Here is a 15,665-nt window from a genome sequence, read left to right on the forward strand (position 1 = left end):
AATTATTAGACCAAAAAATTTCCCCCAACAGTGTGCAAATTAAAAAGCACTTATTCTGAATTTAATTTCTTTCTCAAAATAATGATTTGATGCTATGTGTACCCCAACTGGGGTGGGTGGGGGAGGGATTTAGTAGAAACCCCATATAAATAAAGTGTATACAAGAAATTTTAGAAAAGCTATGATGGTGGTATATTGGTAAATGAAAAATCTATTCTCTTTGCCATTTTTTATCACTTGCAGACGTAACATCCTTACCTGTTTGATAAATTTAGTATTGATTGTTTCTTATCATTAACAAGTACATCTAAGTTATTTAATTGCTTGTTATGCAAGTTATTTGGACTTCTAACTAACTTCCTTTTTTTTTCTTTTCTCTTCCCAGAAAAGATGGCATTATGAATCCAGTATGTTAATTTCCTCTTGTCAATTTTAAACTTTGGTTGTTTCAGACTGAAGCAGTCATGGTGAACCTAAGGAAAGCGGTGCATTCATTCCTGTAAGGAAGTTACTTATTATTTTAAAAAAATAACTTTTTATGTTAGCTTTTTTGAAATTGTTAAAAACTTTTACATGATCATTCAGCTATATTTGCCTCAGTCTGCCCAAGTGACTTGTATTCCAATAGACTGATTTCATGGGTGCTTCCTATTCAAAAATAATAAATGTAAAAAGACCCCAATAATTTGGACTCCAGTTGAACACAAGGGCTCATATATTCAAACAAGTAATATGGTAATAATATCCTCAGTTCAAAAATAATTCCAGTGTCATTGGTGGCTTTCTCCAGGTTAAAATGTAGAAATGAGAAAGGTTCTTTCCTTTTCTTTCCTGCATGAACTGAATAGTCAAGAGAATAAAATATCTTTGTAAGCCTCTGTTTTTATGAACAATGGTGAGATTGCAAAGGAATAGGTCAGAAGTCAGGGAGTAGGGGTTGGAAGATACAGCTGCACAGAGGAAAACAGTGCCATCCTCAGAAGTCTTGAGAGAGTGACCCAGGAAAGTCAATAGAATATAACATGAAGGGATAAAAAGAGAATTGTATTCAAGTATTGAGTAAGTCTAAATATGATCTAATCCAAATATGTGTTCTTCTTAACTTAGTAAAATGTTGCGTTGGTTTCTTCTAAACCTATGCTCTAACAAACGGGGCATGAAGAAAGATCCATTGCTCTGTGAACACTGATCATAGAGAAGACTTGAATGGCCTTGCTCCTACACAGCCTTCTCTGATTCCTATAAAAGAGCCTACCCAGGAAAAAGTTTACAGAATTAGTGTAGATATAAAGTGCATCAACACTCTGTAATATGTGCCGCGGTAGCCCACCTTGGATGTCATTGTACGTTGTGGTGATGATAGTCTCAAGGATGCATGATTCCAAGAGAACTAGAGCCGACAGGAAAGGGGACAGGTGAAGGGAAGTGATAAAGAAGGGAAAAGAAGATTCAGGTATGGGAAAATGAAAGGACAAATTTCCTACCTGTGCCAGCTCAGTATGTAGCCATTCATCCATATACCAAAATAAAGGGCTACTTTAAAGAACACCAAATAATTCTGGTATTAAATTAAGAAATACCTATTGATTTTTCCGTTCTATTAAAAGAAACAAGGGACCATTCATCTCTTTTAATAATGCCTATTGCCATATGCCATGCAGAAATTCAGTAGATTGAAAATGTACTCACACTTTTGAGTCAAATTATCTTTTTGCTTATCTACTAAGAATGTAAAATTGTATCTTCATTAAAAGTTCAGTAACAATGAATAAATTTGTTGCATTGTTCAGAGAAAATTTTGATTATTTTTGTGTGTGTACATATTTTATGAGACTTCTCTGGGTTTAATAGCAAACAGCATAAGCTTTAGGAGCAAGACCTGAATTACTCCTCTTTTGTAAAAGGACTGTATATATTTCACTAAGCATATAAATATTAGAAATTAGGTTTAATTATAATACAGCCAATTTTTTATTACAAAACTCCAGAGAATAGGATTGAACTGCAATGAGAATCATAAAAGTTTGCCTATAAGTAGTACTCAGTAACAGTTTATTAAATTGAATTGAAATCAGACAACTGAAATAAATACTCTTTCAGGATCTTTCCCAGTACCAATACTTTACTTTCTGGTTCACAACAGATATATTTAGATTCCACAAGCTTTCTCAATAATTCAGAATTTGTCTTATGTACTCTTTAATAAAAAATAAAATTATATCTGACCAGTAAAGAGAGGCAAGATGACTACTTGAAATATTTTTTTAACCTCAAAGTTCTAAGATACTCAAATTATAAAAATGATTATTATCCATAGTTTCTTATTTTTTAGTTGTATACAGTTTTATCCTGCATATCTCTACTATTTATAGAGAAATATAAAAGGGCTTAGATGTTTCTACAATTTACTTACTTAGAACTTGAAGTTTAAGGTCCTAACAGACTGCATATTCTGTTAGGACCTTAATCTCTGGGCTTAAGGACAAATACTTTGTCCTTCTGTACCTGACAACTGAAGATGTAGCATTTTATTGTGGGCATAGAATCTTGTAAAACTACTTGAGATGATCATCAGCTAATTTAAACCAGAAAAAAAAAATTTCTAAATGCCGGAAGGACACATTTTTTCATCAGCTAAGTCAGAAAAGATTCCAGATGTAAAATTACTGTCTGAGCCCAGTTCTGCATAAATAGATATAAAGTCAGGACTTAAATTCTTCACCCATTTTGAAATATATGAGTTGGGGTATAGTTACCTTAAAATACTTTGGTTTAATTTTGAAGGCAGAAAGAAGGTAAGCTCCAACATTTACAACAGTTACTATTTTCAGGACTTTTCATATAGCATTTAAGTTTCACAAGAATCATGTGATAGAGATTACCCTCATTGTACAGATGAGGAAATTGAAGTTCTTAGAGTTTAGGTGACTGGTCAAAAAAAAAAGATTGAGGTGATGTAGCCAGAACATTGGCCTCATGCCAAATGCAACACAGTGACAGAACAATCAAAGCTGAAAGCCAATTACTTGCTTCTATTTATTTGATCTTTTGTTTCAATAATTTTTCACTTACATTAATCACAGATTAATTGTGATATAGATTTTTTGAATGATGTATAACTTTAGCTTACTTTTTTATGTTGCAGGAAAATAATACAGCTAGCATTTGAAAGAATTTATTGATTACTTTTTTTTGATAGAAGTTGCTACATATGTCACCCCCTTCCTGATGGCTAAGAATATCAGGTAGCTTTGACTAATAAAGAAGTAATTTTAAGCTAAATGTCTGAAGTACTAGTTTTCTATCCCTTGTAGAATGAGAAAGTCAAAATATTGTCATGACTTCTTTATTACCTTAAAAGACATCAAAGTATATTAATAAGATATTAAGGGAAATAATTTTTTGTTAGAAAATTATTATATTTTTACTTAAGTTTAAATAATGACAATAATTTTTCAGGCTAAGTGTTCCAGTTTTGCTTCAGGAAGTATGGCATATATATATAATATTAAAGATCTGATATAATTATGATAATCATCTAGCTTTACTACCATAAATTTCTCTGGTGATTGGCAAGAAGTGATAAGTCAATCAAATCACACATATATTCTCCCTGTATGGAGATAATATTTTTTGCTCAAAGAACAAGTTAATGAGATAATGAAATAAAAGCATTAACATGGAGAACGCAGACTTGGATGTTGAAATGTTATGTGTTCCATCTCACTAATTCCAGAAAGAATCTTACTTAATTGTCTTGCAAAGAAAATTGTTAACACATATTGTACCAGTAAATATTCTCCTCTATAATACCAGGCTTTACCAACCACTACATGTAGCTGCTTCATAGTCATTAAATAATTATTACTGAGCATAGAATACACATAAAACGACAGTCATTCACAGATAATAACTCTTCCTTTTAATCAGGAAATATTGAATATGCTTGTCTGTCTTGTCTGTTTTATTAATGAAAATACATATTAATTTTATTAGACATGTTAAGAACTTACATTTCTAGAAGATACTTAATATGTATAACCTGAATAAATCTCATATCACCATCAGGGGAAATTAACTTAGAATGTGCAAAACATAACCATGTCTATCTTTCTTGCATTAGTCTACCACCTGGCCTGAAATTCCTACTAGTAGAATCTACCCAAGTAGCAAAAAAGACAAATGTACATTTTAAATAACAAGAGATTTTGTTTCCACGGTAGGAAAAGCAGCAAACCCCCAGGAATTAATCATTACCACAAATCATTTTCTAGCCTAGAACAGGACCCAGAAAATGTAGGACAGAAATGGGGAGAGTGTCAGGTGGAAGGAAATTTTGTAAGATAATAAGAAATTATGAATATTAAGAATTAATATTCATCCAAATGAATAATTCAGATTGCTTGTATAGAGTAAAAGTTTAAAACACAGGCTTTGAAATCACTGGGACCTGAGTATAGACCCTGCCCCTGGCACTTACTGGCTGTATTGCCTTGAGAAACTTACCTAACCTCTCTGAACCTCAGTCTCCTCATCTACATAATGGATATAAATCAGTACTGACCTCATGAGGCTGTTGTATGAGACTGAATTATTTTGCAGATCTATTTCCATAAACTAAGTGTCTGACTCATAATAAACACTTACTAAAAGTTAGCATTCTTTGTATAGAAAGAAGAAATACTGAGGTTTAATTAAGACAGTAGAAGAGATGATGATGATAATAATGATCGTTGAAGGAAAAGTAATTGTTTTGTATAAGTAATTTATTAGGCATAAGCCATATAATATGTATCTGATTCTGTTTTTTTCTTAACTTTCAGTGTGCACCTAATTGGCCTATTGGTTTGGCAATGCGAAATTTCTGTGAGCCCAGTTACAGCTATAGTAACTGACATTTTCAATACCTCCGATGGTGGACGCTTCAAATTCCCAGACGGGGTACAAAACTGGCCAGCACTTTCCATCGTCATAATAATAATCCTGACAATAGGTGGCAACATTCTCGTTATCATGGCAGTAAGCTTGGAAAAGAAACTGCACAATGCCACCAACTACTTCTTAATGTCCCTAGCTATTGCTGATATGCTAGTGGGACTACTTGTCATGCCACTGTCTCTGCTTGCAATCCTTTATGGTAAGTACAATTTTATTAGTTTTTCAATCAGATTATGTCACAAAATTGTGTCAGGTACCATAGTAAACACTCACAAAGTAAATTATTTTATTTGTATCACTTGGAAAGTAAAGAAAAAAGGAATTGTGTAACAGAAGGAATTGGATGCATCATATTTATTAAATAAGTAACAGAGTCTTCAAAAAGTAAAGCAGATATTTTACATTAAAACAATACATAGATAATTAAACAATTATTAGTAGCCTTACAATGTACAGAATGGGACAGTGACGGATACATGCCCCCTCCCTGTGTTCTGGGCAGTACACATACCTAGTACCATCTCTTATACAAAGAAGGAAAAAGAGGCTCATCATTTTTAATAAACATACTTCAAGCAATCTTTTGAAATGTTTGCAGACTAAGTGCTTGGCACATAAACACTTAGTAGTAGCTTTTCTTCATGTAGTCAACAATTCACGTTTTTATAAGGAGACGGGATAACTAATTGTAATTTTGTAAAGGGTTTTAATTGTTCTTTTGATTTTCTGCCATCTCCTTGCCTGTCCTATTCATTTTATCCTAAGTTTTGTTTCTGCCTGATATTTATAAAGAACAGTCAGATTTGTTGGGGAGGAATTCGGTTCAGAGATGCAGGGGAGTCAGAATACAAGGTGAGGAAGGAATTCATTAAAGCAAGAATAGCATAGAATGGCAGCTGCCTTGCAGGCAGTAGAGACTAATGAAAAACAGAGAGAAAAGGGAAATTCATTGAACTCCTGATCGGCTGAGGCACATCCCCTGACAACTCTTAAAGCCAATGTCACCTGGTGTCCAGTGTCCACTTAGATCTTCATGGTGTGGGCATTAAGTCCCTACCACCCCAGGATTTTGGGCAGCCATAGAACACTGCATGTAGTGAGATTATGTTCTGAGGATTTCCCAAAGCAAAGAAAGGAGATTTTCAGGCAGACCACCAAAGAGCAGGATCACACAGCTGCAGTACCATCCAGGTCACCCAGGTGACAGGAACTTGCAAGCCCATATCAGAGCTGTCAGTGGCCCCTCCCTAAATATCTGATATCTGAAGTAGGACAGAGACAGAGTGAAGACTTGTTCTTACACCTGTAGAATAAAATGAAATAGTGAAGTAACAAAGACACCACGGGAAGAGCAGACAGACAAAACATAAGTTGAGCAGTGGTGAGAAGTTTATTTAAGGCAAAAAGGTACACAGTCTAAGAAAGGGGAGTATGGGCAACCTCAGAGAAGAGGCACCCCTAAGAGTTAAGGGTCTGGGGTTTTATAGGGCTTTTTGGGTAGGAATCAGTATAAGGCATGATGTATACAGGTGATACATAATTCTTTTGAGGTTTTGTCTTAAGAATAGGGTTATTTAGGTGACTGTTGGTCCAGGATCCCAGCATTCTTTGTCCACATAGGTTTATTTACACTTCTGGGGTCTGTCTTCTGCTGTGGTTACAAAGTTACTTGATTAAGGGGCAGAAGAGGAAAAAAACAGCATATAGGTTAGGTTAAAGCATAAACTGGGCCTTTTTCAGGCTAAGTAGATTTTACAATGGCATGATCTAATTGACACAGTGAAGACATGGACTGTGTATTTGGATACTTGTCTTTATCTGGGGAATATCTGGACATTCCAAGTTGTTCCTGGCCTTTGGAACTTCAACTAATTAACTCATTAATTCTGTGAGTCCTTTCTGGCTCTCTGGTTTTATATGGTTAACTATCTGAGTCCCTTTTACTGTGCTTTACTGGCCTTATTCTTCCTCCACCCGGTTCATGTCTATTTTTCTGCCTAACAAAATCAGTTATACAAAACTACAAAGTATCATTACTAGAAAATTGGTGAACTCAGTTTGAATTTAATTTCCCGTATGCTCATCTCACAAAGGAGTGAAATAGACACCCTGTTCCCTGGAGTTTCTAATGGAGTTAGACTAGAAGGAGTAATATTGAAGTGCATCTAGTTCTCAAATCCTAAAAGAAGATCACTGCATTTAGAAAATAATCTCTCACGGAACTTGAAAATCATTTCCTCTTCTATATACACAGTGGTAATAGGTTATCTTAAAACAGACATTTTATAAACAGTGTTCCCAGAAAATATGCTTTTCTTATCCTATTGAGTTTCAATGATGTATTAACATCAGAGCATAAGTATTTTACTTGCTCAGTGAGCATTTTGCCTCTTTATAGCTCCAAAATTATGTAAGAAAATATAGCTCCAAAATTATATAAGAAAAGGTTATTGTAATTAATGTGTTTTAGAACGTATACTTTATCTTGTATCTATTTCATTTTGCCAGTTTCTTGTCGCGTGCCCTGTCCTCGCCGGCAAGAACAGCATGCAACAACAGCAGGATTCTTCTGCAGAAAGCTTTATTCTTCAGCTCTTTGTGAAACAAATGAGTTGGGCAGGACCCAGAGGGGAAGGAGAGGCTTGCTTATATAGTTCTCATGCTCTGACCTGGTTGGTGCGGCTCCATATGCCTTATTAGCATAACCATTTGGTGGGTCTCATTGGTCCTTATGCCAAGGCGCAATTAGCATGTAGTTTAGTGGTGTGGGATGATTTGTCATTAGGAAGTTCGGGGCCTTCCGGCTGCCCTGCATTGGGCGCTATTTTCTGAGCGCGGCTGCCAACAGTTTCTTTCTTAAAACATATATGGGTGGTCAAATAATGGTATCAGCCTAAATACAAATCTAATACATCCATTCCCCTCTCCCCAACAGTAAAGACAAAAACAAATAAAACTACACAATACCATCACCAAATGTGGAGAACATCAGGTTCCAAATTATCTATAAGCAGAAAAATAAACAGGAGATCACAATATACTACTATTAGACCCCCACCACATGCTACTGTGTAGAGGAAGGGCTGTCCTGGAAAAGCTGCATGAAAGAGAGAAGAGGAAAACCAGTAGGAAGCCTAAGATTAGTCTAAAATCTTCACAAGGGAGAAAGTCTACCCCAAGTATGAAGATTCCAAAAAGTTTTTCTGGAAGCTCAGCCTTTAGGGAAGTGAGTTAGAAGTGTGCACAGGACACAAAAGAGTGGTCTTGGAAAAGGAACTCTTTTCAGGAAGAAAAAAGTTTTAAAAAGTAAGGAGAGGTAACTTCTGAAAAAAAATGCACATTGAAGGGAAAAAGCAAGAGGAGAAAATTTATCACCTTACAAGACAAAAATGTCAACATGTAAGGACCCATCAACCCTCCCTCATACTGTCCCCTACCATAACCCAAAAGCCCCCCAGTAAAGAAACCATACTGGATTACATGGAGAGAAGATAGTGCTCTTGAGCTTGGAATCTTGGAAACCATCCACAAACAGCCAGCCTTGTTCATACAAATACAAATACAATCAAATTTCATCTACACCAAGCTACTATAAAAAGAAAGCAGAATATGAAAATCAAAAACATTTGATGAAAATTCTCACCAAAAAAGAATAAGAAGCAAACTATAACAAAATACTTCAGACAAAATTTAATTTCCTCAGACAAGCATTTAAAGATAAGAAAAAATACCTTAAAGTACAAATCTAAAAACTAACAGGAAAAATTGACAAAAAAATTGAATTGGTCAACATGAAGCAAAAGTTGCTTGAATCCAAGAAAACAAAATAAGACAAAATCATATCAGAAATGAAAATTAAATTAAAAGTGCCTAAATAAGAATCAATTCATGTGAAAACTTAATAAGGAAACAACAAAGAGAATGGAGATGAAATAAAGAAAGAAGTAAAAAGGGTCAGAAAGAAAGTGTTGAAATGGAAGACCAGCAAGAAAGATGCATGTATAAAAGGAATCCTTCATAACGATAAAAAAATAGAACAGAATTAATTTTTAAAACTGTAATCCAGGAAGATTTTACATAAATAAGTCTGAATTTACCTGTTGATAAGGCTGACCCAGTACCAGATATTTGACCTGGAACAATCAACTCTGAGATATATCTCACACATTAGATTTTAAATATAAAGAAAAATTCTCAGGTATTCCAGGCAAAAATAAGTAATAGTTTAAAAGAGCAAAATAATTAGACTGGCTTCACCATTTACAAAAATTTAAAAAGCAAATCAACAGTAAAGCAATATTTTTTAAAAAGGCAACCATTTGTAGGATACTATTTCAAAGTAAAATCCATGAAGACAGAAAACAGATCATTATTTTCCAAGGATTAAATGGGAGGAATACATATAAATAAATTGTATATTTATAATACATATAAATATTATATATTTATAAATATATTTTACATTATATATATATATATTTAAATATGTATATTCTCAAGATTTGAAAAACTATAAATTCTCATGTGCAATTTTAAAAGGGTGAATTTTTACTGGATATAAATTATAGCTACATTTAGAAATAGAAAAAATAACTAAAAAAAAGTTTGAAACAAAGATTTTACATCCAGATAAGATGGCCACCAAACTTTTTATGAAAAGTTTAATTTTTTTTTAAACCAGAGAATTTTAAACCCCTGAGTCCTTCTTAAGAAACTGAATAGTTAATGTGATTCATCTAACAAAAGAATAATTGGATCGATTTCATCTAAAAGACTGATGATAAGTATTTAATATATTTAGTTAGAGCTACAATGAAAATAAAGGTGGTATAAGTGCAGAAGAATAGTGTTATATTTTATATGATATATATTATGTGTTATATTACTCTAACAAATTAGAAATGATGCAAGTAAAAATTGGTAAGAAAAGAGAAAGGGTAAGTGGAAGAGGAAAGTAGAATAATTCAATGGGTTTTTTTAATAAACAAAAGGTGGGAGTTTAATGATACCATAAACAACTGGCAAACTAGAAAGTCATTCATTTAATAAGAAAACAGGGATCTGAGGGCATTAAACATGATATAAATAAAACATGCTATTAACATGAGATAAAGTTAACCAGCAGAACAAAAAGACAAACCTTCCTAAACACTAAAAGAAATGTATTTAACAGAAGAGTAAAAAAAAAATCAATAGAGGAAGAAACACAGTAAGCCATAGTGCTATCAATATTATGCCACGATGTATGTAATATGACAGAGTTGAAACAAATATATCAGTATAAAAATAAACTTGAGTAAACCTAACTCACCATTAAAAATAAAAGATTTTCAATTTGTCTTAAAAATAAAGATCCAAATATATGCTATATATAACAGGAACCCTTAAAACCCAGGGATTCATAATGGCTAAATATAAAAGGATAGGCAAAGATAATCCAAGCAAACGGAAACAATAAGAAAACAGAAATTGTGATCTTGATATCTAACAAATCAAGTGCCAAGGAAAAAATCAATAACCGTGAAAAAGGATGTTTATTCATGAAAAAAGCCACAATTAACAACTAAGATATTGCAGTTAGGAATATCTATGCCCCAGTAACATAACAATGCCCTTTATAAAGGTAAAAATAAAGAACATGGAAGGTTACATTTATAGATACATTTTACTAATGGGAGATTTTAATACATCATACTCAGTACAAGAAAGATTGAATAAAAAAGAAAAAAGATCTTATCAATGCATTTTGAACTTTATACCCTTATAGAGAGTATCTATATATAGATATACCTTCTTCATAAGTGCATATGGAATACTCACAAAAATTAATCATATGTTAGACCACAAACAAAATATTAAAGCAGAAATATTATAAAAAATTCTTTCTGATAAGTACTTTTGATGAATACTAGAAAGTATTATCAGCAAAATTTTAGACCATCTCATCTTATAGTTATAACAAACTTTAAACAACTCTTGGTCAAAAGGATAAATGCAAACTGAAATTACAGATTTCTTTAGAAATATGATAGCATAAACAATGTATATCAAAATCTATAGAATATACTTTAAGCAGTGAACAGAAGAAAATTCATAGCCTAATCACATTTATCAGTAAAATTGAAAGTATACAGAAGAATTATATTCCCAACAAGTAACCTTGACAAAGAAATACACGGTAAACCAAAAGAAAGCACAAAGGAGAAAAGAAGAAAAAGTAAAAGCAGAAATTTATTAGAGAATAGAAAAACAATATACCTAATTAAAATATAAAAATCTTAGTTCTTTAAAAGAATTTTTTTAAAAAATCACTTTCTAACTTAAAGAAGGAAAAAGGAAAAAGGCATAGATATACAAAATAAGATATGACAAAATGACCATTGAAACAAAGTAAATTTTTGTCATGAGATTAGTTTGTAAATTTATATGCAAATCAATTCACAATATTTTAAAAAACAGGTAATTACCCAGGGGAAACCAGGTTAAGAAAATTGACCTTGTAGGGTATAGAAAGGAACAAATTTCAGTAGAAAAAATAAATAAGGCTATCAAGGAATTACTGCACAAAAAACACCATATCCAGATAATCTCATTGGGGAATTCTATACAAACCATCAAGACGAGATAGTTGTAATTCTCCATACATTGTTTCAGAGAATTGAAAATAAAGAAAACCTTTATAATTCTTATATGAAACAAGCATAGCTTTAACACATAAAACAGATAAAGACACTACAAAGAAGGCAAATTATAGACCAACATCACTTATGACTATCACTACAAAAATACTTTATAAAATATTAGCAAACAGAATCCACTGCCATATTAAAAAATATTACACCATGACCAGGTGGGAATAATTCCAGCAATACTATGGTTGGCTCAATATTACAGAATCCCTTAATAAAATATGTAATATGTGATGTCAACATATTACTAGTTAATATGTATTAATAATTAATGCTAAAAATAGTGTTATAATCAACATTGATGCAATTATAATATTAACACTATTCTACTTATATCATTAACATTAAATTATTATTTTTAAAGTATATGATTTATCTCTAAAGATGTTGAATGAAAAAGCCTTTGTCAAACTTCACAGCTATTTCTGATAAAAATCATTCAAGAAAATAGAAAGTGGAAGGTGAGGGGAAGAATGAAAAACCTACATCATGGAAAAGGATAGAAAGTAACAAAGCCACTACCTGGCAGGAATTGAAGACTCCCCCTGCCCCACCTTACCAGTGAAAGGAAGAGAAACACAGCGGGGAGGGAATAGAAACCCAGGACTGCTATGTACCAAGCCATAGAAATCTACTCCAGGAGCACAAACCCACATTGCATGATGCTCTGGAGATCAGAGGGGTTGAAAAGCAAAGTCAGAGACAGATTCCAGCCACTTGTAGAGAAAAGTTTCCCACAACTGGCTGCTCTGGGATGAAAGAAAGGTGGGCACTTTGAAAGACTTCCAAACAGTGAGACGGCTGCCAAAGGGGCAAGGATTACGCAGAGCTTGCTGCTCAGGAGAAGAAACAGGTAGACAAAATCATCTCTGCACACTCAGCCCAGCAGGTGGGGACCTTTCAGGAGCTTCAGGAGCTCCATTCCCCTGGCTGGCAATGCAGCCATGAGGCCCACCACCATGATAAGCAGCATGCAGCTCCTTCCTCCCAACCAGCACCTGCAAGTAAATCTGCTGCTCCCACCATCAGGCCAAGCCAGTCAGAGGGCAGCCATTCCTATAGCAACTACACAGCCTTAATGCAGAGGCTGCGCCCTGTATGCAGCCTACTGGCTCTGACAGAGGGGGAAGCAGAAAAAAGCTCGCTCTTTAGGGTAGGCACCAGCACTGCTCTCCTGTGACTACTACCATTGCTCCAGTTGCTGGCAGCTGCAAAGAGCAGAGCTTCTGGGTACTAGTGGGCACCACCTACACAAACCTAATATTTCTCATTAGCCAATAGGCTTATGAAAAGGCAGAAGAAATTTGTTCAACCCAAAATCACTCAAATGCCATAAAGAGGGCTCAGTGAAATGGAAATTACCAATCTTCCTGAAAAAGAAATCAAAATAAAAGCCATAAATATGCTAACGGAGCTCCAGAAAAATTCAACCCTTCAAGTGCTAAGGGATGAATTCAGGAGGGAGATAGAGACCTTGAAAAATACAGTAGCTGAAATGAAACATATGATTGAGGGATTTAAAAGCAGAATAGATGAGGTAGAGGAGACAGTATATGGAATAGAAACTAGAAAACAGGAATACAAAGAAGCTGAGGCAGAGAAAAAGTATCTCTAGGAAAGAAAGAATATTAAGAGAACTGTGTGACCAATCCAAATGAAACAATTCTCATTATAGGGGTAACAGAAGAAGAGAGAGAAAAAGGAATAGAAAGTGTCTTTGAAGAAATAATTGCTGAAAACTTCCCCAATCCAGGGAAGGAAATAGTCTCTCAGGCCATTGAAGTGCACAGATCTCCCAACACAAGGTACCCAAGGAAGACAATACAAAGACATATAATAAATAAAATGGCAAAAATCGAGGACAAGGACAGAGTATTAAAAGCAGCCAGAGAGAGAAAAAAGATCACCTACAAAGGAAAATCCATCAGGCTATCATAAGACTTCTCAGCAGAAACCTTACAGGACAGAAGGGAGTGGCATGATGTATTCAATGCAATGAAACAGAAGAGCCCTAAACCAAGAATACTTTACCTGGCAAGATTATCATTTAAATTTGAAGGAGGGATTAAACAATTCCAAGATAAGCAAAAATTGACAGAATTTACCTCCCACAAACCATCTCTATAGTGTATTTTAAAGTGACTGCTCTAGATGGAACTGCTCCTAAGGCTAAATAGCTGTCACCAGAGAAAATAAAACCACAGTAAAAGAAGTAGACCAATTAATTACTAAACAAATGCAAAATTAAATCAGGTACCCAAAAAGTCAGTCAAGGAACACACAAAGAGTACAGAATATGACACCTAACATATAAAGAGTGGAGGAAGAAGAAAAAGAAGGGAGAACAAATAAATCTTCACATTGTGTTTATAATAGCAAAATAAGTGAGTTAAGTTAGACTGTAAGATAGTAAAGAAGGTGCCCTTGAACCTTTGGTAACCATGAATCCAAAGCCTGCAATGGTAATAAGTACATATCAATTGATATTTACCCTAAATGTAAATGGTCTGAATGCACTAATCAAAAGACATGCAGTTACAGTAGGGATAAAAAAGCAAGACCCATCTATATGCTGCTTGCAAGAGACTCACTTCAAACCCAAAGACATGTACAGACTAAAAGTGAAGGAATGGAAAAAGATATTTCATGCAAACAATAGGGAGTAAAAGCAGGAGTTGCAATACTTGTATCAGATAAAATAAACTTCAAAACAAAGAAAGTAACAAGAGACAAAGAAGGACATTATATAATGATGAAGGGGGCAGTCCAACAAGAGGATATAACCATTATAAATATCTATGCACTCAATATAGGAGCATCTAAATATGTGAAACAAATACTAACAGAATTAAAGGGGGAAATAGAATGCATTGCATTCATTTTAGGAGACTTCAACACACCACTCACTCCAAAGGACAGATCAACTAGACAGAAAATAAGTAAGGACACAGAGGCACTGAACAACACATTAGAACAGATGGATGTAACAGACACCTACAGAACACTCCACTTAAAAGCAGCAGAATACACATTCTTCTCAAGTGCACATGGAATATTTTCAAGAATAGATCACATACTAGGCCACAAAAAGAGCCTCAGTAAACTCAAAAAGATTGAAATTCTACCAACCAACTTCTCATATCACAAAGGTATAAAACTAGAAATAAATAGTGCAAAGAAAACAAAAAGACCCACAAACACATGGAGGCTTAACAACATGCTCCTAAATAATCAATGGATTAATGACCAAATTAAAGCAGAGATCAAGCAATTTATGGAGACAAATGAAAACAACAGCTCAACACCCCAACTTCTGTGGGACACAGTGAAGACAATTTTAAGAGGAAAGTATATAGCAATTCAGGCCTATTTAAAGAAGTTAGAACAGTCCTAAGTGAACAGTCTAAATTCACAATTAATGAAACTGGAAAAAGAATAACAAATGAGGCCCAAAGTCAGTAGGAGGGACATAATAAAGATCAGAGAAGAATAAAACAACAGAAAGAATTAATGAAACCAAGAGCTTGTTCTTTGAGAAAATAAACAAAATAGATAAATCCCTAACCAGACTTGTCAACAAAAAATGAGACTCTATACACATAAACAGAATCAGAAATGAGAAAGGAAAAATCATGATGGACCCCACAGAATTACAAAGAATCATTAGAGAATACTATGAAAAATTATATGTTAGCAAATTAGATAATCTAGAAGAAATGGACAACTTCCTAGAAAAATACAACCTTCTAAGTTTGATCTAGGAGGAAAAAGAAAATCTAAACAAATCAATTATCAGCAATAAAATTGAATTGGTAATCAAAAAACTACCCAAAAACAAAATTCCCAGACCAAATGGCTTCACCGCTGAATTTTTTAAGACATTTAGTGAAGACTTAATACCCATTCTCCTTAAAGATTTCCAAAAAGTAGAAGAGGAGGGAACCTTCCAAATTCATTCTATGAAGCCAGCATCACTCTAATACCAAAATCATGCAAAGACAACACAAAAAAATAAAGTTACTTACCAATATCACTGAT

The 15,665-nt window shown here is 33.9% G+C and overlaps 1 protein-coding gene across 1 annotated transcript in view; it reads left to right on the forward strand.

The window, feature by feature from the left end:
- The window catches only part of HTR2C (5-hydroxytryptamine receptor 2C), a 412,057-nt gene that overhangs the window by 227,849 nt on the left and 168,543 nt on the right, over positions 1-15,665 (forward strand). The window contains exons 3-4 of the mRNA XM_037016967.2: positions 386-499; positions 4,824-5,137. Coding sequence (XP_036872862.1) covers positions 465-499; positions 4,824-5,137 — 349 coding nt within the window. The 5' untranslated portion in view covers positions 386-464. The remainder of the gene's footprint in view (positions 1-385; positions 500-4,823; positions 5,138-15,665) is intronic.

This window comes from Manis javanica, chromosome X, assembly GCF_040802235.1.
Source record: "Manis javanica isolate MJ-LG chromosome X, MJ_LKY, whole genome shotgun sequence".
Lineage (NCBI taxonomy): Eukaryota > Metazoa > Chordata > Mammalia > Pholidota > Manidae > Manis > Manis javanica.